We start from the raw sequence: 23,799 nt of genomic DNA, 5'->3' as shown, positions 1-23,799 counted from the left end.
CACGCTGATTGGCCAGCGTCCGCCAGGGCGCGCTGTTCATTGGTAGGCGCGGCTGTCGCGGCGCTGCGGAGGCGGGATTTCCGGTCGGGGCGGCCTGCCGAGAAGGGTTTGGGCGGCCGGCGGAGACGCGCGGGTGGCCGGCGATGGCCGCGGAGGAGAGGACGCGGCGTCCGGGCCCAGCCCGCGACGGAGGCCCGCTCGAGGCGAGCGCCTTGCCGTGGCTGCCTCGCACCTGTCTGCAGCCTCAGGCAGGTAGGGAGCAGTCAGTGCAAAGGGGGCCGGGGCTGCCGGTGCTGGTGGTGCTTGGTGGTGATGGGAGGGGAGGCGATGGGCCACGAGCCCCAGGTTCGAATCCCGGGTGGGAGGGAGCTGATGTCAGCTCGCGGGGCCTGCTGCTGCGAGGAGTCAGGGCCTGGGATGTTAAAAACTCACCTTCATTCGTGACACTTCTCCTGCACGCCTATCGTGTATCCCATCGTTGCAATCTTCCCACTTGCTGCTGTGTTTATTTATTTATTTTCTCTTTCCCAAGGAGGTGACATGCTGGATCAGCGCTGCCCGGGAGAAATGAAAGCAAGCCACAAATGTGAGGCACTTACTGCATTTGAATGTATTATTAGTATTATTTCTTAGGAGGGCAGGTGCCACGATGCCAGAGGTGGAAGCGCTCGAGTCTGGGATCAGAGTGCCTGGGCTGAAGTCCCCAGCGCTTCTCCTTTTGGCATCCTGCATGCGCATGCTGAAAAGGAGCAGGTAGTTGGGGCCACACCCACATGAGAAACCTGGCTGGAGTTCCAGGCTCCTGGCTTGGACTGAACCGTTCCAGTCCATCATAGGCATTGGGCATTTAACCCATACATAGATGAAAGATTTCTTCCCACCCTGGGTCCGGTGAGAGGGCTCAATTGCCTAATTCTCCACCTCCAAGCGCTAACATCCCCATATGGGCACCGGTTCTAATCCCAGCTGCTCCACTTCCCATCCAGCTCCCTGCTTGTGTCCTGGGAAAGCAGTCGAGGACGGCCCAAAGCCTTGGGACCCTGCACCCGCGTGGGAGACCTGGAAGAAGCTCCTGGTTTCAAATCAACTCGGTTATGGCAGTTTGGAGAGTGAAGCAGCAGATGGAAGAACTTTCTGTGTTCTTAGTAAATATTGCCTTTCCAATAAAAATAAATAAATCTTATTTAAAAAAATAAGATCTCCCCACCCCACCATTTTTTTTAAAAAAAGATTTTATTATTATTGGAAAGCCGGATATACAGAGAGGAGGAGAGACAGAGAGGAAGATCCTCCATCCGATAATTCACTCCCCAAGTGAGCCGCAACGGGCCAGTGCGCGCCGATCCAATGCCGGGAACCTGGAACCTCTTGCGGGTCTCCCACACGGGTGCAGGGTCCCAAGGCTTTGGGCCTTCCTCGACTGCTTTCCCAGGCCACAAGCAGGGAGCTGGATGGGAAGTGGAGCTGCCGGGATTAGAACCGGCGCCCATATGGGATCCCGGCGCGTTCAAGGCGAGAACTTTAGCCGTTAGGCCACGCTGCCGGGCCCAGCCCCACCATTTTTTAAAGAGGATATATTTTATTTATTTATTTTTTATTGGAAAGGCAGATGTATAGAGAGAAGGAGAGACAGAAAGATCTTCCATCCACTGGTTCACACTCCAGACAGCCGCAACTGAGCTGATCCGAAACCAAGAGCTTCTTTTGGGTCTCCCGCGCAGGTCCAGAGTCCCAAGGCTTTGGACCATTCTCCGCTGCTTTCACGGGCCACAAGCAGGGAGCCGGAAGGGAATTGGAGCATCTGGGGTACGAGCTGGCATCCCTATGGGATCCCGGCACATGCAAGGCAGGGGTTTACTCACTAAGCCATCACACTGGGCCCCCCACCTTTGAAATAATGTTAAAAAGGACAAAAGCAGCAGATGATATTAATTTTAATGATGCTTTGCTTGGGGCAGAAGTTCAGTGTGTGGGTTGGAGTCAGCCCTTGGAATGCCACATCCCGTACCTTCGTGCCTAGTTCAGTCCTGGCTACCATACTCCGCATCCTGTTCCTGGTGGCTGTGTCCCCCCGCCGGGAGGCAGCAGGGGACTGTTCAGATACTTGGGGCCTCTGTCACCTACCTGGGAAACCCAGATAAGGTCCCCACCTCCTGACGTGACCCTGGTCCGCCCTTGTCTGTTGAAATAGCGAGCCGAAGGGTCTTGCTGCCTTTTAAATAAAGTGAGGACAAGCAATATGTTGTGTTTCAGATAATGTGTCCAAAAGGGTATTCAGTCTAAAAAAATGACTTCGCTGGTGGGGAAGTCATTAACATTCTCCCTCCCCCACGTACCTTTGAAATGTGATGTGTTTTCTTTTGTATTCCTTCAAAAATTGATTTAAATCATTCATCTTATACGTATTTTTTTTTTTTTACATTTGTCTTTATTGGAAAGGCAGCTTTGCAAACAGAAGGAGAGACGAAGGAAAAGATGTTCCGTTCGATGGTTCACTCCCCAAGCGGCCGCAACAGCTGAGCTGAGCCGATCCGAAGCCAGGAGCCAGGAGCTTCTTCCAGGTCTCCCACTTGGGTACAGGGTCCCAAGGCTTTGGGCCGTCCTCCACTGCTTTCCCAGGCCACAAGCAGGGAGCTGGATGGGAAGTGGAACAGCTGGGACTCGAACCTATGTTCCCTGTGGGGGTCCATCGCCTCATGCGGAGGCTCAGCCAACTGTGCCACGATGCTGTTTCTCCGTTCTCCCCCTGACAATGATCTCATTAAGATGGCTTTGTAGGGCCCGGCGCAGTGGCCTAACGGCTAAAGTCCTCGCCTTGAACGCACCGGGATCCCATATGGGCACCGGTTCTAATCCCGGCAGCTCCACTTCCCGTCCAGCTCCCTGCTTGTGGCCTGGGAAAGCAGTCGAGGACAGCCCAATGCATTGGGACCCTGCACCCGCGTGAGAGACCAGAAGGGGGTTCCTGGTTCCCGGCTTCGGATCGGCGTGCGCCGGCCCGTTGCGGCTTACTTGGGGAGTGCATCATCGGACGGAAGATCTTCCTCTCTGTCTCTCCTCCTCTCTGTATATCTGACTTTGCAATAAAAATAATAAATAAATCTTTAAAAAAAAAAAAGATGGCTTTGTAAACCTGACGTCCTGCAAGGGGGGGACTCATCCCTCATCGTCTCATTTCTTCCTTTTGGCTAAGGCTTACTCGGCCGTCTCATGCTGTTGGCAGGGACTTCCGGGTGTTGATTTCCTGACCAGGGTTACAATCCAGTGCTGCTTCTGGACCTCACTGCTCAAACTGTTCTGTTTTTGCCCAGTGTGTGTGTGTGTGTGTGTGTCCGTGCGCCCCAGGCTCCACCTTAGAATACAACGCCAGGGAGCGCTGTTGGTGTTGTCAGAGCCAGGTTTAGGGACCAGGGTGTGGCAGGTGGCAGGCGGGATAGGTGGAGACTCAAGTTGGAGCGCTGGTTCCAGGCCTGGCTGCTCTGTTCCCACTTCTGGTAGAAAGCTTGGACCCCTGTACACGCGGAGGAAACCTGTGTAGAGGTCAGCTTGGTGCCCATATGGGATCCCGGGGCACATTCAAGGCGAGGGCTTTAACTGCTTGGCTATGGCGCCAGGCCCAATCGTCAACACTTTCTAACCACTCACAATGCACCCTGCCCTTTGCGTGAGGACAGGGCACTCCCCTCTTCCCCCCCACATCCATAAACAAGAGGTGATAATTACACCGATCCCTGAGGGGGCTAAGAGACCGCTTGATGCCATAACCCACTCTAAGGGACTGGCACAGGGCCTAGGCCCCCAGGCCTGCCTTTCTTCCTTTTACAACAGGCTTGTTTCTGCCGTGCCCCCAACTCCCTCCGGCTGATGGGAGGCACGTGACAGGAAGGCCTGACCCCATTTTTAGGGGTTGGCCCCAGCCAAGCCACTGGCATGAGCAGCTTCAGAGCCAAGGGCCAGCACGCTACCAGGCAAAATGAAAGTATTTCAGGCCGAAAGACTTGCAAATGCAGAGGCCCCGATCTGGCCGGGGGCCCAGTACTTTGGAAGTGTGAAAGAAAGTTAGCAAGTGGCGGGGGGGCAAGATGGGGACCACGGGGGCGTGGACGGCGGAGCTGAGGTGGCATCCCAGGGGCAGGACAAGAAATGGTTCAGAGTGTGTGTGCAATGAAGATAGGACTGTGAGTGGAGGCCTGAAGCCTCAGCTCAGCGATATGTTCTGATCCAAAGTGTTTTTTGGGGGCCCGGTGGTGTGGCCTAGTGGCTAAGGTCCTCGCCTTGAATGCGCCAGGATCCCCATATGGTCACCGGTTCTAATCCCGGCAGCTCCACTTCCTCTCTATCTCTCCTCCTCTCTGTATATCTGACTTTGTAATCAAAATAAATCTTCAAAGTGGTTTTTGTTTATTTGTTTGTTTTTTCAGGTGTATTTATTCATCTGAAAGGCAGACGTGACCCTGAACATGAAAGGAAGAGGCAGCGCTTCCATCCACTACCAGTGGCCACATCCCAGTGGAAGTCAGGAGCCTGCAGCTCCATCCTGGTCTCCCACCCCGTGGGTGCAGGGGGCACCAGGTCCTCAGGCCACTACCATCCGGGCACACTAGCAGGTAGCCAGATCGGAAGCGTAGCGGCCGGGACACAACCCCAGCACCCGTGATGTGAGAGGCCTGTATTGCAAGAGACGGCTTAACCACCTATAGTGCCTGCACCAGCTTCCTGGGCGGAAGTCGAGGTAGGACGCTCTTCCGGTGTTTGAGGGTTTGTTTCGGGTTTTGGGCAGAAGTACAGTTTGACCCTCGGGGGCAGGCATCTGAGAGTATAGCTCCAGGCAGTTGTTTTGTTGTCTTAGGTTTATTTTTTATTGGAAAGAGAGATTTACAAGAAGGCAGGAGAGACAGAAAGATCTTCCGTCCACTGGTTCACTCCCCAAGTGGCCGCAACAGCCAGAGCTAAGCCCATCCAACACCAGGAGCCAGGAACCTCTTCCGGGTCTCCCACGTGGGTACAGGGTCCCAAGGCTTTGGGCCGTCCTCCACTGCTTTCCCAGGCCACAGGCAGGGAGCTGGATGGGAAGTGGAGCAGCCAGGACTCGAACCAGTGCCCGTATGGGCTGCCGGTACTTAGCGGTAGAGGTTTAGCCTACTGCCCTGTAGCACCAGCTTCCTGGTATCTTTCCTGTGACGATAGTGAACATTTCCTTTCTCTCTCTTTTTTTTTAAAGATTTATTTATTTTCATTACAAAGTCAGATACACAGAGAGGAGGAGAGACAGAAAGACCCTCCGTCCTCTGATTCACTCCCCAAGTGAGTGCAACGGCCAGTGCTGTGTTGATCCGAAGCCAGGAGCCAGGAGCTCTTCCAGGTCTCCCACGCAGGTGCGGGATCCCAAGGCTTTGGGCCGTCCTCGACTTCCCTTCCAGGCCACAAGCAGGGAGCTGGATGGGAAGCGGGACTTCCAGGATTAGAACCGGTGCCCACATGCGATCCCAGCTTGTTCAAGGTGAGGACTTTAGCTGCTAGGCATTGGCGCCGGGCCCAACATTTCCTCTTCAAAGGGTAGAGAGAGCTCCTCCATCTCGCAACTCCGCTTCTGAGGACCAAAGGCTGACCCAGCCCCCACTGTGGTCCCAGAGGCGTCTCCATGGTGACCCTGGACTTTCACTTTCCGGTACTTCCCTGAAGAAGTAAATCAGTAAGTCGCTAAATCACTTTCGACCCTGCTCTCTCCCCGTGACTCATTCAGTGATAGGAGTGAACTATTACTTCGATTTTTTTAATATATATATATGTGTGTGTGTGTACATATGATTGTGTCTACTTTTTTCCATTTTATTGGAGGGACACAGAGTGACAAATAGGAGAATAGCCAGGTCTGGGCTTGGGCTGAAGCCAGGAGCCCGGAGCGCCATCCGGGTCTCCCACATGGACAGCAGGGCCTCAAGCCCTGGAGCCTTCCCAGGATGCTGAAGTCCAGACTTGAACCAGGCCCTCTGATCCGGTCCACGGGGCCTGCCGAATACCGTGTTAATGATGCGCATCTCCGCTTGCCCCCTATCTTGTCTTTATCCATGTCCTGGAGCGGGCTCACACCCAGCTCTGCCTGCCTGAAGAACCTCGTGGCATGCCCAGCCAGGCCGTAGCGGTCAGTCTGCAATAGGCTCACACAGAGCAGTAAAGAGGTGGGGGCCTGGTGCGATAGCCTAGCGGCTAAAGTCCTCACCTTGCATGCTCCGGGATTCCATGTGGGCGCCAGTTCACATCCATGCTGTTCCACTTCCCATCCAGCTCCCTGCTTGTGGCCTGGGAAAGCAGTCGAGGACGGCCCAAAGCCTTGGGACCCTTCCCGCACCCATGTGGGAGACCCGGAAGAGGCTCCTGGCTCCTGGCTTTGGATCAGCTCAGCTCTGACCCTTGCGACACTTGGGGAGTGAATCAGAGGACAGATCTTTCTCCTTCTTGTAAATCTGACTTTCCAATAAAAATAAATAAAGCTTAAAAAAAAGATGAAGAGGTGGGTGGTGTGCAAGCGCCAGGGCAGGCCACAGTTCCCAGAACCTTTGGTGGAGGTTGAGGGGGTGCAGGGAAGGCCCCGGGCCGAGGGTTGGTCATGGTGAAGATCCCCAACACTTGCTCCGTAAGGACAGCTAGACTGGCGAACGGGAACCCATCCTCTGGTATGTTGGAGCATTCGTGGTCTGGCCCAAGGACTGCACCCCACCCGAAAGGCCCCTCTGTGGGAGGGTGTTTTGTTTAGAATGCAGTGTTACAGAAAGGTTCTTTGGTGTGCCGGTTCCCTCTCCAACTGGCTGCAGCGGCCGGCACTGCGTCATGCCGGAAGCCGAGGAGCCTCAAACTCCATCCGGGTCTCACATGTGGGTGACAGGAAACCCACACGCTGGCACCATCGGCCCTGCCTCCCAGGCACATTAGCAGGGAGCCGCAGCCGGGCCTCCAAGCGATGCTCATATGGGATGCTGACAGGTGGCAGCTTGACCCGCTGGACCACAGCGCTTGGTCCCTGCCTGGTGCTTTGTCAAGCCACCTTGTGGGAAAGCAAACATCTGGCAAATCGGGCCAGCTCAGTGAAGGGTGCGGCCTCCAGAAGCGGCAGCTAGGGGGCAGGCGTGCCAGCCTCGCCCGTGGACCCCTGTGTGGGGTGCCATACCGGAGTGCCTGCTTTGCTGCTGCCACTCAGCACTTCTGACCCAGCTGTCCGCTACAGCAGCTGCAAGGCACTGGAATATGGCCCAAGGCCTTGGGCCCCCTTCTGCGCATCCACACCGGAGACCCGGATGGAGCTCCCGGCTCCTGGCAGTGCCCTGGCCCGGCCCCGGCCTCTGAGGCGATTTGGGGGGAGGGGGCGGGAAATGAAGCAGCAGGTGGAAAGCTCCCTGCCTCGCTCTCACTCTTAACTTTCAAATAAAGAAATAAGTCAATACGTCAATCTTTGGGGGAAAGGGAAATGGAACAGCCTTCCCACACTCAGGGCGCGGGATCTGTACCTGAACCAAGTCGGCCCTCCTCCTCCTCCTCCTCCTCCTCCTCCTCCTCCTCCCCCCTGCCCTGTGTGCTTTTGTTCCTGGGATTGTCCCTGCCCAGGTCCCTGCCACTCCCCTTTGTACTGGCAGAGGGCCCTGCCCCAGCTGCCCGGCTGCCCGGCTGCAGGGGCGGGTCTCTCGGTCACTCAGCAGCCAGAAGGAATTCCCCCCTCCTTCTGTAGTGTCCTCTTGGGGAGGGGGGAAGCGAGAGGGGAGGCTAGGGGCAGGCAGTCACACCCCAGCATCCTCCCTCCCCTCGGCCGGGCCTCCCAAGTCGGGGTCCCCACTCCTCCTCGGGGGCCCAAAGAGGGAGCAGTAAAGAGTCCTCCTGCATGGGAGACAAAGCCAGGAACCGGAAGAGTGAGGCAAGGCAGGTGGAGGGGCCCCCTTCCTGCAAAGATCCTTTGGCTCTCCACCCCTCCATCCCTGCAGCATCTTCCCTTCTTTTATTCTATCCGCGTGCCGTCCACCGGTTCACTCCCCAAGGGGCCACAATGGCGGGAGCTGAGCCGATCCGAAGCCAGAAGCCAGGAGCTTCCTCTGGGTCTCCCACGCGGGTGCAGGATCCCAAGGCTTTAGGCCGTCCTTAACTGCTTTCCCGGGCCACATGCAGGGAGCTGGATGGAAAGTGGGACAGCCGGGATACGAACCTGCACCCATATGGGATCCCAGCACATGCAAAGTGAGAACTTTAGCCACTAGGCTACTGTGTCGGACCCATGTGTATTTATTTCTTTGAAAGGGAGAGAGCTAGCTCTCACTCCTGGTTCATCCCCCCACACCACCACCTACTCCCAGGACACAGGCCTGGGGCGGGGAGGCCCCGGGGCTTTCACATTCCCAGCGTGGGAGGTTTCAGCCCAACCCACAGCAGTGTCTCTTCCCAGAGCAGGCCGGAGCTCAGGCGTCACAGCTGTCCCCAGGGAAGGCGGGGACAAGGGCAGGGAGGAACAGACCAAAGGTCACTGCCAGAAACCCTGCGGGGGCGGGGGTAGGGGTTGGGGGGGATGGTGCTGCTGGGCTTCCCACCTGCAGCCGGTGGGGGGCAGTGGGGGCCTCTGGACTGCGGCGGTGGCGGGGAGAGGACTTCCTGGTGGGGGCCGTCCTGGGCCTTGTGGGATTTGAACCAATGTCTCTGACAGCCCCTCCTCCCCTAAACTGTACCGGCAAATCTCTCTCCAGGCATTGCCAGCGTCCCCTGGGGGCCACATTCAGTCTTCCTGTCCCATGCCCTGCCTTACACTTTGTTGTTGTTGTTTTAAGATTTAGTTATTTTGGGCCCGGCTGCGTGGCCTAGCGGCTAAAGTCCTCGCCTTGAACGCGCCAGGATCCCATATGGGCGCCGGTTCCAATCCCGACAGCTCCACTTCCCATCCAGCTCCCTGCTTGTGGCCTGGGAGGGCAGCTGAGGACGGCCCAAAGCCTTGGGACCCTGCACCTGCGTGGGAGACCTGGAAGAGGTTCCAGGTTCCTGGCTTCGGATCAGCGTAGCACTGGCCGTTGCGGCTCACTTGGGGAGTGAATCATCGGACGGAAGATCTTCCTCTCTGTCTCTCCTCCTCTCTGTGTATCTGACTTTGTAGTGAAAATAAATAAATCTTTAAAAATAAACTTAGTTATTTAAGATAAGCTAACTTTCCACCTCCAGCATCCCATACGGATGCTTGTTTATGTCCCAGCTGCTCCACTTCCCTTCCAGGGCCCTGCTTGTGGCCTGGGAAAGCAGCAGAGGATGGCTCAAAGCCTTGGCTCCCCTGCATCCACATGGGAGACCCAGAAGGAGCTCCTGGCTCCTGGCTTCGGATCAGCTCAGCTCCAGCTGTTGGAATCCTTTGTGAAGCGAAGCAGTGGATGGAAGATGCCTCCCTCGGTCTCTCGTTCTTTTCGTTTTCCGTGTGACTCTGTCACCTTCTGCTCTGCCCAGGCCGTGATCGGAATAATACGGCCAGGACACAAAGCAGAGCCCCCTATGGGCTGCCCGCGCAGGTGGTCCCGCTACACCACAGTGCCACCCCTGGGAATAAGTACACTTCTTACCCTGACGGGTCAGTGTCGGGCTCAAGATCAGTGACACGCGTGAGGTTCTCCGTGACCGACCGAGACAGGCTGTCAAGTCCACAGTGAGGAATGAGGGGTGGAGAGGGGGTAAGAGAGCAGCATCCAGGGCGCCTCGGCAAAGCATCCGAGCCTGTGAAGGTCCTACTGAGGCCAGGACCCTCCCCCTGCCTGCCCCCTCCCGCGGGGACCTGCAGCAAGGGGGCTCCGCTCTCCCCAAAGCGGCTGTCCCTGGCCGAGCGGACCCAGGGGCCGTCAGATGACGCCGGCCTGCCCCGGCGTGTGGCCCAGACGGTGGGCACGGCACACGGCTTGGAAGCCTGGAAGACATCCCCCCTCCACACCGCCCCGGCTGGTTGTCTGGAAATAGGCTGGCCGACACACGCCACCCCCACCCCCTCCCCCCCCCCGGGCAGCAGGTGTAGTGGGAGAAGAGGCAGGGGGAGGGTTGTTGCTGCAGCCCCAGGACTGGTGGGCAGCCACCTGCTCTCCATGACTGCCAGCCACAGGGACATAACAAGGCCAAAGCCCTGTGGCAGTGTCCCACTGGCCCGTCTCCTCTCCAGCCAGGGCCCCGTGTCAGTAAGAAGCGGTGGCCATAGGAGGCTCGTCTGGCGTTGAGAGTCTGGGTTGGGGCAGCGGCAGGGGCAGGTGGGGGCGGTGAGCTCAGACCTGCCTCAGCCCTGTGGGGTCTCGCCAGCAGCCTTGGCTCCTGGGACAGCGTCTCGCACGTGACCTTGACCACAGCCCTCCTCTGGCTCAGGCAAGTCCTCTGAGCAGTTTGCCAATGCCCTCTTGCTGAATTTCGCCCTCCTTGGCTTCAGGTGCAAGGCCCCCCCAAATAGTCCGGGCCCTTGTCTCCCACACCAGCTGCTGGGCACCTGGCAAGCACCAACCCCCCAACGCCTCCTGCTCTCCTGGGATCTGTCACCTGTTTGTCCTTAAGAGCCCTGATCCCAGGGCCTGATAGCGTAATGGTTAAGGTCCTCGCCTTGAACGCGCCGGGATCCCATATGGGCACCGGTTCTAATCCCGGCAGCTCCACTTCCCATCCAGCTCCCTGCTTGTGGCCTGGGAAAGCAGTCGAGGACGGCCCAAAGCCTTGGGACCCCGCACCCGCGTGGGTACCTGGAAGAAGTTCCTGGCTCCTGGCTCCGGATTGGCACAGCACCGGCTGTTGCGCTCACTTGGGGAATGAATCATCGGATGGAAGAGCTCTGTCTCTCCTCTCTGTACATCTGCTTTTCCAATAAAAATAAATAAATCTTTAAAAAAGAGGCCTGCTCCCTCTGGGGCCCTGGCGGGGTACCCCTTGGCACCCCAGAGCCTGTACTGTAGACTCCTCTGGGGTGCCAGGCACAGAGCACTGTAGCCTGCTGTGTTTTCTGTCCCCTTCCCTCTTCTGGCTGTAGGAGGGGAGATTACATCTGTCCGCCCTCTGTCTCCAGTTCCCTGCGCATCACTTGGTACCTGTTCGTTTTTAAAGATTTTTTATTTACTTCTGTTGGGAAGTAAATTTGCAGAGAGGAGGAGAGACTGAGAGAAAGATCCTCCATCTGCTGGTTCACTCCCACAATGGCCAGAGCCGAACGTATCTGAAGCCAGGAGCCAGGAGCTTCTTCCGGGTCTCCCATGTGGGTGCAGGGTCCCAAGGCTTTGGGCCGTCCTCCACTGCTTTCCCAGGCCACAAGCAGGGAGCTGGATGGGAAGTGGAGCTGCTGGGATTAGAACCGGTGCCCATATGGGATCCTGGTGCATGCAAGGTGAGGACTTTAGCCACCAGGGTACTGCTCCAGGCCCTGCCCTGCGTGTCTTTTTTCAAAAGACGTCCAGGCCCATCTTTGCTATTTCACTCTACGGATGCCCACGCTGACCCGGGCTGAACCAGGCCAAAGTCAGGAATCTACAGTGCAGCCTGGGTGCCCTGCGTGGCTACCAGGTAGCAGGGACCCAAGGACTTAAGCCACCCAAGGTGTGCGTTAGCACGAAGCTGTGTCCCAGCAGAGGAAATATGTCTGTCTGCTGAGAGATGTATTTGAAAGTCAGTTACAGAACCAGAATGGGGAGACAGAAAGAGAGGTATCTTCCGTCTTGATCCACTCCCCCAAAGAACCCCAACAACTAGAACAGGCCAGTCCAAAACTCAAGGTCCAGGAGCTTCGTCCTGGTCTCCCACATGGATCCAGGGGCCCAAGGCCTTGAGGCACCTCTGTTGTGTTCCCAGGCCACAAGCAGGGACTTGGAGCTGCACCCACATGGGATGCCAGCGCCACAGATAGAGGATGTGCCAGCGGGCGGCCCCTTGTGTTGAATGACCGTGGGTCCGCTGTGCACTGGCATCACACCCCTGCCCCCGGGGAGGGGCCCCTGTGCTTGGCTGACACGTCACACTCAGAAAACCTGTCGGGGAAGGGGTGAGCCGTGCTCGGGGCTCCAGAGAGGGACCCTGGACTCTTTAGACCCTGCCCCACCTCCTCACCTCCATGTCGACCCCAGACTGGTAGAGCCCGGCTTCGGAAGGCTGCTGTTCCCAGCTGCCGGGCTCACACGGATCCAGCAGGAATGGGGGAGCACTAGGGCCCTGGCTGTGGGAGTCCCCCCGGACAATCAGGGTATCCCATGAGACCCTTGGTTAGACCACACAGGCCACTGCCCGGTCTGGGGGAAGGCAGCCTCACAGGACACAGCGGAAGGGATCAGCCGTGAACCAAGCCAGGGGCTTGCGCAGGAGGGAGGGGAGGAAGAAAACGCCTTTTTTTTTTTTCCTGCCTCCGGTTGCCAGGTAACTGTTCCGCATCCCGACAAGCCAGAGGTACAACCGTGAGCCCTGGCAGGGGAGCTCTGCGTGTGTGTGCGCATGCGCACTCTCACACCGGGCAGACTGCTGTGCCAGAGCAAAGCCGAGGCACTGCCCGTCGCCCCTGGCCTCGCGACCCCTTGCCACCCTGCAGCTCCAATCCCACCTCCAGCTGAGTTCCTAGCCCTCTCTCACCACCATCGGAGCAGGTGGCCGGAAAGAAGGCCGGGGGCTTCGGATCCTCTGTAGTGTGCAAGGACTCTCCGGGGACACCCCACCATCGTGGGCCACCGCTTCTCGCCTGGTCCCAGCGGGCCCACTCCCAGGCACCCTGTGGCCCGGGGTCCCTCCAAAGCTACCACTCCCAGGACCCCTCCTCCCCAGTGCAGGCTTGCTGCTGGGACAAGCTGTGACTAGGAGGGCTGGGGAACCCCACCCCTGCCCAGCGCAAGTAACTCCCAAGTCCTGGCCACGGCCTGCCACAATGGGCAGTGGGCCATAGCAGGGAAGCTGGCCCTGGCTCGCCATGCTGCGTCCCCACGCCCTCAGCCACGCGGAGCTGCATCCTGCCCCAGCTTCAGCCAGCTGGAACCAGAGGCCAAGCCACAGGGATCCTTGGGCACCCTAGCCCCTAACTGGAGGCTCAGGCTGGGTGAGACTGAGTGGTTAAGCCCTGCCCCCATCTCTCCCCCTAAGGAACCTTCATCAGACCCTGCACACTTTAGGAATTCTCCGCTAACACCCCCCCCAAGTCTCTCTACCCGCTGGCTCCTATGGTCCTGGGCGACTGACCCCAGGAAAGAAGATAAAAATGCTTTGTAGATAAAGCAGGCTTTGCTTCCAGGGGCAGGGCTGCTCCCAACCCCAGCGCTTACAGCTTCTGATAATTAAGGCAGCTAGATCGATTGTTCTAGAAGGTGATTTTTGGAGAAAGTCCACCTGCCCTGCACCTCGCCCCGTGAAAGTACCTTGATGTGATATTGCTATTGATCGTGTAACCTTCAGGTGTCACCCCACTGGCTAACAAAGGGAACCCTCAAACCTCGAGCAAAACCCCTTCCCCTAGCCCATGGCCACCGCTGCCGCACTTCCTATTTCTGTGGTGAGAAGCAGAGAAAAAAACGGGGTGAAGCCAGGGAAACAGAGGCCCAGGAATGGTGTGTGCAGGTGGGGGCCTCCTGCCTGTCGCTGCAGCCCCACCCCAGGGGTGAGGGAGCTAGCAGGTGTGTGCAGATGGGGGGGCCGGGATGAGGAAAAGGCTTAGGAGGGGGTGTACGTGGGGGCGGCTGGTTTGCTCGGGGCTTGTCCGGCAGAACAGGGGAAGGTGGAGGGGAGGAGTGGTGGGAGGGAGGGAGGGCAGGTGGCAGCAGGGCGGGGCCCAGTCTATAAAGACTGAGGCCCAGCCCGTGGGCCCCTGGGCGGGAGAGAGCTTGGCTGAGGACCCAGCAGGCAGGCACTGTGGCTGCTAGGATCCCGATCGGACGAGTGAGTCTCTCCGCTTGACCTCGACTCATGCTGTCTGCCTGCCCGCATTGAATCCTCCCGTCCCTCGGGCAAGGCTTGGGTCGCCAGGGGATGGGTGGGTGGGTGGGAGGGGAGCCAGGCTGCAGATGGCTGTGTCTGCCGCTGACCTCTGGGGTCCTTGTCCCTCAGACACGCACACCCCCGCTTTCCCCTACAAGGAGGCCCCGTTGATTGCCTGCAGGTGGCCCGTGACAAGGACCGGCCTGCACCATGAACTTGTGGATCCTAAGCTGCCTGCTGGCCACCTTCGTGGGCGCCTGGGTCCCGGCTGTCCATGCCCAAGGTAGCATCTTGCACCCTTGCCCTGCAGATCCCTCTCCCTGTCTCCCCCTCATTCAGCCCCTCCGGAAGTGCCCCTGCCACATCCCTGGTCCCCTGGAGCCTGAGAACTTTTGGCCCTGGCATCCGTGCCGCAAGTCCTGGTGTTACCTACCGCTCCAGTGGGTCCCCTGCCCTGCATTCCCTCCCCCCGCCCAGAGACTGTGGGAGGGCCAGAGGGTGACCTCTAGCTGTAGCCACAGCCCCTGGCAGCCAGCCAGGGCACGTCACTGGGTCTTGACCCTACAGACCCTGGGCTGGGCTTGAGGGTCAACGAGCAAGGGACAGTATGACCGGGGCAGTCCCCATCTGGGCCCTACCTCCTTCTCTTCCTCCTCCTCCCCTTTTCGCACTAAGTAATTCCATCTGCACAGTGGGGCACCTGCATTCTCCCTGCATGGGCCAGGCACGAGGCCCCAACATACTGCTGCCTGCACAAGGATTCCTGGCCTGGCCCCAGCACCCAGCAACGACCCCCTACTGTTGCTAGGAAATGGGAGGGGTAGGGCAGGCCCTTGAGTCTATGCCGTGTACACCCCCATCCCACCCTCCTGCCCTGCCCGTCCCCATCTCTCACCCCCTACGCCCGACAGGTCCAAGGGGTTCTGACGGTGCTCACGGCAGGATACAGCCTTTGCCCGGCGTGGGTTGGGCTCTCCTCACCCTGCCGCGCTATCTGTGGGAGCCAGCCCCAGTCCCCGCCCCCAACATCCCCAATCTCACCCTTTGATCCTTGGGGAAAGGGGACCTCCAGCCCCGGGAACTACCCGGCCAGGAGCACAGCAGCCCAAGGTCCCAGCCAGTGCCACTGCCCCTTGCCCCCAGAGGCCAAGGTCGGGAGAGGCCACAGCCCTTCCCCCTTCCGCCTCCCCTGCAACTGGGCCCCTGGCGGGGTTCAGCCTCAGTGTCCCGGAGGCCATCTCCCATGGCCAACTTCAGGGGCCAAGGTCACCGTCTCCCCAACTCCTCCCATGCGTCCCTGCGCACCTCCCTGTCTTTGGGGGTGCCTCTTCAGCCTACCCCGGAGTGGGAGCCCCCATTCCAATATGCTCAGAGGATGAGGCGGCGCTGCACCTACTCCAGACCCCACGGCAGTGCTGGGGGCTAAGGACATAAGCTGGTGGGGGGGGGGTTGGTTCTCGTCTTGCCAGGCCGTGGAAGGATCGATCCTGTGGCCAGCTCAGGAGGCTGGCTGCGGCTGCGGCTGCGGCTGCAACCCCCCTCAAACATCAGCTCTAACACTTGCAGGCATCTCCGAGGACTGCTGCCTGGCGTACCAGCGCCACCTCAAGTGGGCTGTGCTCCGGCACGCCCGGTGCTACCAGCTCCAGGAAGTGAGCGGAAGCTGCAACCTGCGTGCCGTACGGTGAGTTGAGGCCCTGGGAGCGTGGCAAGTGGAGCCCCCGACCCCCCCCGCCCTAACCTGGGCACCCCATGTCCATCCCACCCGACAGGTTCTGTCTGAAACAGAGGGTCGTGTGTGCGGACCCGCGTGAGAAGGCGGTGCAGAGGACCGTGCAGTACCTCAGGGCCCAGAACAAGTTATGTCTGTCCTCTCAGGTCTCTACATCAGGTGGGTGATTGCTTGACTTTTTGTCATTTTTATTTTTAAATGTATGTGCAAGGCAGAGGACCAGGGTGAAACAAACTCACTCTCTCCTACTCTCCACTGCTTCACTCCCCAAATGGGCCCAACAGCCAGCACTGGGCCAGTTCAAAGCCAGGAACCAGGAGCTCCTTCGGGGTCTCCCCTATGGGTGCAGGGGGCCCAAACCCTTGGGCCCTGCTCCTCTGCTTACCCAGGCACGTTAGCAGGGAGCCAGAGAGGAAGCGGAGCAGCCAGGGCTTCAGCCAGTGTCAAGGGCAGCAGCAGCGTGCCCCTGTGTGTCGCACTGCCAGCCCCCCACGGCCTACCCACTGCAGCCTTGAACCAAGTCACCTGCTGATGGGGAGGAAGGCAGGAAGCAAGGACAGCTGCAGGCCTGGCTGGGTCCAGGGGCTCCTGGCTCACTTGTATCTCTCTTCGCGTCTTCCTTTGTGACAGGCCATTGTCTTGGAAGGAGGAAGGGGACATTGAAGTCCCGGCCAACGGCCTCCAAGGTGAACAATTCCACCAGCAGGCGTGCCACCTAACACCTAGCCTGACACCTGCAAATCCCGGTAAGGATGCTCGGTCACGTGACCGTCCCCTCTCCATCCCCCGGCGCTCAGGGGAACTGCAGGACCAAGCTCATCACGGGGGTGGGGCGGTGATGCGGGGGAGTCCCAGGTGGCTGCCCACCTGACAGCCCCCACCCCGTAAGTGCTGGGGTGCAAGTGCCAGGCAGGAAGGCCAGGACACCAGGAGCTGCAGCGTTCTCACGGGAATACAGGCATTTTTCTCGTCCTCACACCGTGTTCCATGCAACACTCCGGACACCTGACGTGTCAAGAGTATTTCCCAGCACACCACGCGGCTCGTGGTGCACACCCCAAACAGCTGCAACGGCCATTGCTGGGCCAGGCACAAACCAGGACACAGGGACCCCCTCCAGGTCTCCCGCTTGGGTGCAGGGGTCCAAACACTTGGACCATCTGCCACCGCTTTCCCAAGCACGCTACCAGGGAGCTGGATGGGAAGCGGAGCAGCGGGGACTCAAACCACTCCGATATGGGATTACCGGCATTGCGGGTGGCAGCTTATTGTGCCTTGCCACAACGCCAGCCCCCTTCCAGTTCATTCGTTTCTGACACCAGAACTCCAGCCACCCAGCTGCCCATAGAGGCTGCCACTTCCACTTCCAGTTCTGGGGCTCTGGCAAACACTTAGGCTTGATTGCTTGACTCTGAAATGAACCAGAGGGGAGCGAGCTGGGGGGGTGGGGTCCCTGGAGGAGCCCCAAGAGAAACAGTTCCTTGCTCCCTGAAATCGGGGTGCACTGCGCCCCCACCAGGCCCCAGCACTCAACCACATGGTCCACCAGCCCAGACGCTCCCTTAACACCGCAGCTCAGGGCTTCTTCTAGAAGCTTCATCGTGCCACCACGATCCACACTTGCCCTGGGGACCTATGGGAATGGCAGAGGCCACTGCCCGGCCTGGGAGCCTCTGGGGTGGGGGAGCCTCCTTCCAGGAAGCTGAAACAAAGGATGCTCCGAGCAGGCTTATCGTGCCAGGGGCCCCGTGCCACGGCCCGTGGGGGCAGAGGTCAGCGTGCGTGGTAACAGTTGCAGCACAGCTCTCCTCCCCGACTCCTCTCTCTGCAGGGCCCTGTGGCCTCTGGGCTCCCCAGATCCGGGAATCGGCAACACCAGCATGCCAGGCCCTGCCACCCTCCTGCCCCTCAGGCCAGGGGAGGACGAAGGGAAGGAACCCAAGGCCCTACCTGCTCCGGGCAACGCTGCCAGCCTGCGATTTCTTATCACCACCCCAGGGACACCTGCACGGGTTTCCTTGGAGTCCTTGCAGAGCCCAGAAGTTCAAAGTCGATGTCGTCCCCTAATCTGTACTTTCTTTTTCTCCTTTTTTTTTTTTTTTTAACTTAACTTTTTCAATAAACCTTTATGCGGGGGGGGGGAAGTTGTCCCTGTTCTCTGCCACGTTTTTGCTTTATTACGGAGTGCACCTGCCGGAGGGGAAATTACATGTGCTCCCCCCCGCCCCCCACCGCAGCCAAGGTCTGTGCCTGCTGCCGACACACCATGCTGTGTCCCGGGAAGGTCGGACCGCAGCCCGCACACCCAAGCCAGTGGTCTGGTCTTGAGTTCCAGGGCGGGGACAAATCCGTGATCTCTGTTCACTCCGTCCTCCCCAAGCCTCCCAAGCTCCACCACGGTGCCCAGGGACCATCGGGACATCACATGGGTCTTGGGGCCAGGTGGCAGGTGGATGCTCAGCTCAGTGGCTGGAGGCCAGGGACCAGAGTCCAGCACCAGCAGAAATGGGGTCACACGCAGATCCCACCCTGTGCTTCGTGGGGGACACAGGGCAGGTGCCACCAGTGGGGGCAAGAGTTCTGCCTGCTTTATTTAATTTTTTGGAAAGATTTATTTTTATTACAAAGTCAGATACACAGAGAGGAGGAGAGACAGAGAGGAAGATCTTCCGTCCGATGATTCACTCCCCAAGTGACCGTAATGGCCGGTGCTGCGCCGATCCGAAGCTGGGAACCTGGAATCTCTTCCGGGTCTCCCACGCGGGTGCAGGGTCCCAAGGCTTTGGGCCGTTCTCCACTGCTTTCCCAGGCCACAAGCAGGGAGCTGGATGAGAAGTGGAGCTGCCAGGATTAGAACCGGCGCCCATATGGGGTCCCAGTGCATTCAAGGCGAGGACTTTAGCCACCAGGCCACGCAACCGGGCCCAAGTTCTGTCTACTTTGGACAGTGCCCTGCCAGACTGACTGCTCTCCAATGGTCCCTACCTGGGCAGGATGGTACAAGCTGTTTCAACTCTCCCCCGAAGCCTCCGTTTTCCCATCCGTGAGATGGGCAGGTGAGGACCAGAGCTTCCTGGGGAGGGGGGAGCTGGAGGGACCACCGGAGGGGGTGGTTCATCACAAATGCACCCCGAGTGCCGTCTGGTCAGGAAGTGGCCCTGCTGGGGGGTGGCATCTCCTCTCTAACTTGGCCAAATCAGATACATTCATAATCCAACATAGCTTTATTGCTGTGTCTGCTCTTGATCTGTCTACATGTTAAAAGTGCCCTCGGTTAAAAAAGTGCCCTGGATGGAAAAAAAAAAAAAAAGAAAGTGCCCTGAATAAAAGTAATAAAAACCCTCCATAAAAGTAGCAAGTGCCCTAGGTTAAAAAAAAAAAAAAAAGCAACAGTGGGTGCCCTAGGTGCCCTAAGTAAAAAGTAACAGGTTACCCCAGTAAAAGCAGCAAGTGCCCTCAGAAAAACAAAAAGTCCCCTCCTACCTCATGTGCAGACCCTGGAGTCGGCACAGAGGGAGACAATGTACGTGACTGAGCCCCCCATCCCAGCCATCTAACTCCAAGTCCTTCAATCCCCAGCCCCCTCCCAGAAAGCCCCGCTTGCAGCACAGGCCCGAGATCAACCGCACCCAGTAACCCCGTGGTCCATAGAGGACCCCCCATATTAGCTATACAGCAGCCGCAGCTGCAAGGCCCGGACCCTCAGCCTAGCAGCCCAGGCCTGCGCCACGCTCACCCCCAGCAGCCCAGGTGCAGTGAGCAGAGGTTGCTGCATGGTGCTGCAAGTTAAAGAAGTTAGGGTTAGTGACAGAACGGTAGACCCGGCCTCCCACCCCCTGCAGCGCTAGCCACAGCTCCAGGATGTGCTGTGCCGGGTCCGGGCGTAACAGGTTGCTCCTCAAGGTCAGCGGGTCTGAATCCAGGGTGGCCAGGCTTATCTGGAGGGAGAAGCCAAATGATCGTGGGTTATTAGGGGCTGAGAGGAACTGGGGTGTGTGTGTGTGCGCGGTGGGTGCAGGCACAGGGGCGGGGAGATTATATTCAGTCCGTAAAAGATGGGACACGTTGGGTGCAGCCTGGTGGGAGATGTGGCTGATGTCCAGGTGAGAAGCAGAGGCTGCCCCCCATAATCCCCCCTTCCCTTGGCTGAGCTACCATCCCCCACCACCGCCCCCCCAAAAAAACTGTGCTTAGGCAGATCCAGCCAAGAGGGGGGAACTGTCAGAAGGGCACCCCAAAGTCACTGAGGGATGGTCAGAGCGGGCACCAAGACCCAGTCTGCAGAAGCCAGTCCCCAAAAAGGCTGGCAGGGCTGACACAAGGAGACAAACAGGCCGGGCAGCTGGTGGCCTGCCAGGGGTGCTTCCGCTGGGTTCCCTGCACCTGTCCGTCTCTGAAGGCCCCCTGTGTGCAGACCACAAGCTCCTCTTTATCTGGACTCCTCAACACCGCCTTCCTGGGCCTGGCAGCAGGAGACAGGACCCTCCGTAAGCCAATGGCAGGGCTCCGCTGGGGCTGGGCAACACAGAAGGCTTCCTGTGTGTCCTCCTTGGCTCTGGCAGTGCCGTGTGGGATTCACCTCCTTGGCGGGCATGGGGACTGCTGCACTTTTGGATCCAAGCTATTTCCCATTCCCCAGCCTGGCGCGGGGGTGTCCTGGGAGAGCTCAGGCCGGCCCCTCGGGAGCACGCCACAGCCAGCCTTCAGTGCTTACTGACACCTGCTGGTGCTCGGCAGGTATGGCAGGCAAAGGCCCAGGGCGCCTGGCCTTCAGTCCAGATGGAACAGGAGGGGCCGGCGCAATGGCTCACCGGACTAATCCTTGGCCTGCAAGTGCCAGCATTCCATACCAGTTCCAGTTTTAATCCCGATAGCCCTGTTTCCCCATCCAGCTCCCTGCTTGTGGCCTAGGAAAGCAGGAGGGAACAGCCCAAAGCCTTGGGACCCTGCACCCACGAGGGAGACCTGGAAGAAGCTCCTGGCTCCCAGCCTGGCGTCTTTCACTGGCTCTGAGAAGATGAGAAGGGTCCAGGGCCCGCCCCCGGGGGCTTTATGAGGCTGAGTCTATTCTGGAAGCCACAAGGGGACTCTACAACCCAGAGTGGGGTGGGAAGCCCTTGCCTGACCTCCTTCCCAGCCACCACCTGTCCCTGGGCTAGCTGCTACGCCCACCTACTGCACCCTCCAACTCCCGCCCCCAAGGCACCTGCTGGCTCCCCGTGTGCGCCGGGCCGGTCCCGGGCGCTAGTCTGTTGATCTTTCAATCATAGCAGGAGTCAGGAGACAGTGGTTCCCGCTCACCGTCATCGGCTGGGACATCCTCGGATCCTGGACTGAGACCCCGGCCAGAGACTCGGTGCCTGTGGATGAGTCTTCCTTCAGGGACAGCGGGGCGGGATCCCCTCACCCCCAACCACCGCCACCACCTCCCCTGTCCACTCCCACGGGTTCCCCCGGAGGCTCTCACCCTTGTCCAACCCGGAAGTAGTGTGTGTTGGCCCAGCCATGGCTGCAGGGGCTGCAGGGGCTGCCGGGTCCTGCACACTCGGCTGTGTCCCGGCAGCCTCCTCAGGTCCGGTCGAAGTCAAAGCCGGAGGGGCAGACGCGGTGGCAGCCTCCCAGGGTGTTGTGGCAGGTGGTGCTCCAGTGGGGCAAGACACACTCATTGTCATTTGTGTGTCTGTGTCAGGGGACGGGGGAGGCGGGGGCGGGTACTCGTAGTCTTCATGCATCTGTGCTCCTAATCAGAGGTTAAAGTTAGCATCCCCCTGGCAGGCTCGGCCTGACCCCCTACACTGCCCATCCCCTGCCCCATGTCTGCCATCCTGCCTCCTTCCCCCACCCTCAATGCTGCCAACACCCCCTGCTTATCTAAGGGGGGCTGCCTGCACAACTACAAGGGTGCTAGGTGGCACCCCAGCGAGGCCACTGGTATTCACACATTCCCTGGTCCTGCTACTCCTGTTAAGCAAAAGGAGACCCACGCGTAGGGAACCTTAAATAGGCAAGCATCCGGCCTGGAGGTCAAGACCACCACAGCCCACATCACAGAGCCTCCATGTCAAGGCCTGCCTCCCACCCCTGCTGATGCACCTGCTCGGGCCCTTGCCACCCTCATCAGTGGCATGGAGCTCCTGGCACCTGGCTGTCACTGGCCCAGCCCTGGCGGCTGTGGGTGTTTGGGGAATGAGCCAGCAGGAGGGAGGTACGCCTGCTTGGCTGCCTGTTTGTACTAGAACTTGAGAAGGTGGATTGCTCACCCAGCTCCTGGCTACCTTCTAACCCTAACACAGCCTGGCACAGGCAGGCTGTTGCAAAGAATGAGAGAAGATCGGGCTGGGGGCGGGGGTGGACAGGACACTCAGCTGGAGACCCACCACACCACATGAGACAGGATGAGGGGGCAGAGCAGGCAGCGCCCGAGAGCGAGTGAGAGACAGCAGCGAGGGCCTGGTCACGGAGGCCGCAGGAGGAAGACAGCAGCCAGGAGGGGCCCCGCCGTGGCACCCCAGAAGGATGGAGACCAAGGGGAAGGGCTGACGGAGAGGTTTCAGGACAGCCAGTGTGCCCGGCCTGGCTGGGTAGGAGGTGAAAGCCATACTGTCAGGGAGAAACAGAGAGAAGCGGTAAAAATGAGCCCTACAGCCAGGAAGACCTGGGGCTTCAGGAAGATGGCACAGACTGGGGAGCTGGGGAGGGGTGGGCAGAAGCCGACCCCGCAGATGGAGGGCCCCTGCAACAGCTATGGCGAGATGGAGGATGTGGGTCCCGCCCAGCCCACCCACTGCTGCGCCCAGGAGAGATGTCACTGAGCCAATCGCAGCACGCTCTCTGGACCACTCCGGACAGACAGCACCAGTCAGTCAGAGCGCTCTCCGGACCCTCCAAGGCTGATCTGCCTGATTTTTTTGTCAAGGCACCTTGCAGGGCGGTGACCCCTCCCTCTCTGTAACGTCTGAGAGAGATGGGGAGGTCCATGGGGCTGCCCTTTCCCCCACCCTGGCCCCAGGTGCCACCCCACAAGCCTGGCCTCGAACCTACCTTCATAGCCATCGAAGTCCATCGGCTGGAAACCCTGGGGGACCTCACAGCGGAAAGTGCCCAGGGTGTTGTAACAGCGGCCATAGGCACCACACAGGCCAGGCTGGACCAAGCACTCATTAAGGTCTGGGTGGAACAGGACAAGGGCAGGGTTGCCTGGGGGTTAGTGGGGGAGGCTGCAGGGGGATGCCTCATTGGTTCCCTCTGTCCTCTTGGGGTCCGTGCAGGCAAAAGGAAGCTATCAGAATCATCTAGAAGCTGTGTGGCCCGAGGTGACCAACCTGCCCGCGCTGTGCCTCAGTTTCCCCAGCTGTCACATGTAGAGGCTAATAATTGCACTTTGCAATACGGGGTGAGGATGAAATAAAGCTTGGCCTGGGCACATAGCTTGTGGTAGGTATGCAACCCGGGCACCTGTTGAATTAGGTCCTTGTGGGTCCCAACCAAATGCACACCTGCACACCCTAATTCCCGGTGGGATGTTTGTTTTTGTTTGTTTGTTTTTTAAACATTTAGTTGTTTTTATTACAAAGTCAGATATACAGAGAGGAGGAGAGACAGAGAGGAAGATCTTCCGTCCGATGATTCACTCCCTAAGTGAGCACAACAGCCGGTGCTGTGCTGATCCGGAGCCAGGAGCCAGGAACCTCCTCTAGGTCTCCCACCCGGGTGCAGGGTCCCAAAGGATTGGGCCGTCCTCCACTGTTTTCCCAGGCCACAAGCAGGGAGCTGGATGGCAAGTGGCGCTGCCGGGATTAGAACCGGCACCCCTATGGGATCCCAGCGTGTTCAAGGCGAGGACTTTAGCCGCTAGGCCACGCCACCGGGCCCTTTTTTTAATCCCCAAAGCTTTATGTTCAGAGCTGGTGTTGTGGTGCAGAGGGTTAAACCACTGAGTTGTGATGCTAGCGTTCCATATTGGAACACTGGTTCAAGTCCCGGCTGCTCCACTTGCGATCCAGCTCCATGCCGATGTACTTGGCAAAGCCTAAGTGCTGGGGGTCCCTGCACCCACACACAGGAGACCTGGAGGAAGTTCCTGGCTCCTGGCTTCAGCCTTGGGGAGTGAACCAGCATCTCTCTCTCTCTCTCAAATAATCTTCATTAAGAAA

The 23,799-nt window shown here is 59.0% G+C and overlaps 2 protein-coding genes and 1 long non-coding RNA gene across 3 annotated transcripts in view; 2 read left to right on the top strand and 1 right to left on the bottom strand.

Moving 5' to 3' along the window:
- The first annotated feature begins 104 nt into the window (after positions 1 to 104).
- LOC131478468 (uncharacterized) lies at positions 105 to 4,545 on the top strand. The gene is made up of 3 exons (XR_009244476.1): positions 105 to 252; positions 533 to 586; positions 4,422 to 4,545. It is a non-coding gene; the product is annotated as an uncharacterized LOC131478468 (long non-coding RNA).
- Positions 4,546 to 4,606: 61 nt separating this feature from the next.
- CCL25 (C-C motif chemokine ligand 25) lies at positions 4,607 to 16,365 on the top strand. The gene is made up of 5 exons (XM_004596003.2): positions 4,607 to 4,732; positions 14,073 to 14,197; positions 15,481 to 15,598; positions 15,687 to 15,805; positions 16,277 to 16,365. The coding sequence occupies exons 2-5, from the start codon at positions 14,125 to 14,127 to the stop codon at positions 16,363 to 16,365; spliced, it is 399 nt and encodes a 132-aa protein (XP_004596060.2). The 5' UTR covers positions 4,607 to 4,732; positions 14,073 to 14,124.
- A 4,849-nt stretch (positions 16,366 to 21,214) lies between these two features.
- FBN3 (fibrillin 3) overlaps positions 21,215 to 23,799 on the bottom strand; it is a 31,445-nt gene continuing 28,860 nt past the window's right edge. The window contains exons 38-39 of the mRNA XM_058657661.1: positions 22,688 to 22,813; positions 21,215 to 21,261 (exon numbers count right to left, since the gene is read on the bottom strand). Of these exons, the coding sequence (XP_058513644.1) occupies positions 21,215 to 21,261; positions 22,688 to 22,813 (173 nt within the window). The remainder of the gene's footprint in view (positions 21,262 to 22,687; positions 22,814 to 23,799) is intronic.

Source organism: Ochotona princeps, chromosome 33 (genome assembly GCF_030435755.1).
Source record: "Ochotona princeps isolate mOchPri1 chromosome 33, mOchPri1.hap1, whole genome shotgun sequence".
NCBI lineage: Eukaryota > Metazoa > Chordata > Mammalia > Lagomorpha > Ochotonidae > Ochotona > Ochotona princeps.
Note: the sequence above shows the minus strand (reverse complement) of the source record. Positions and strands in the feature narration are given on the sequence as shown.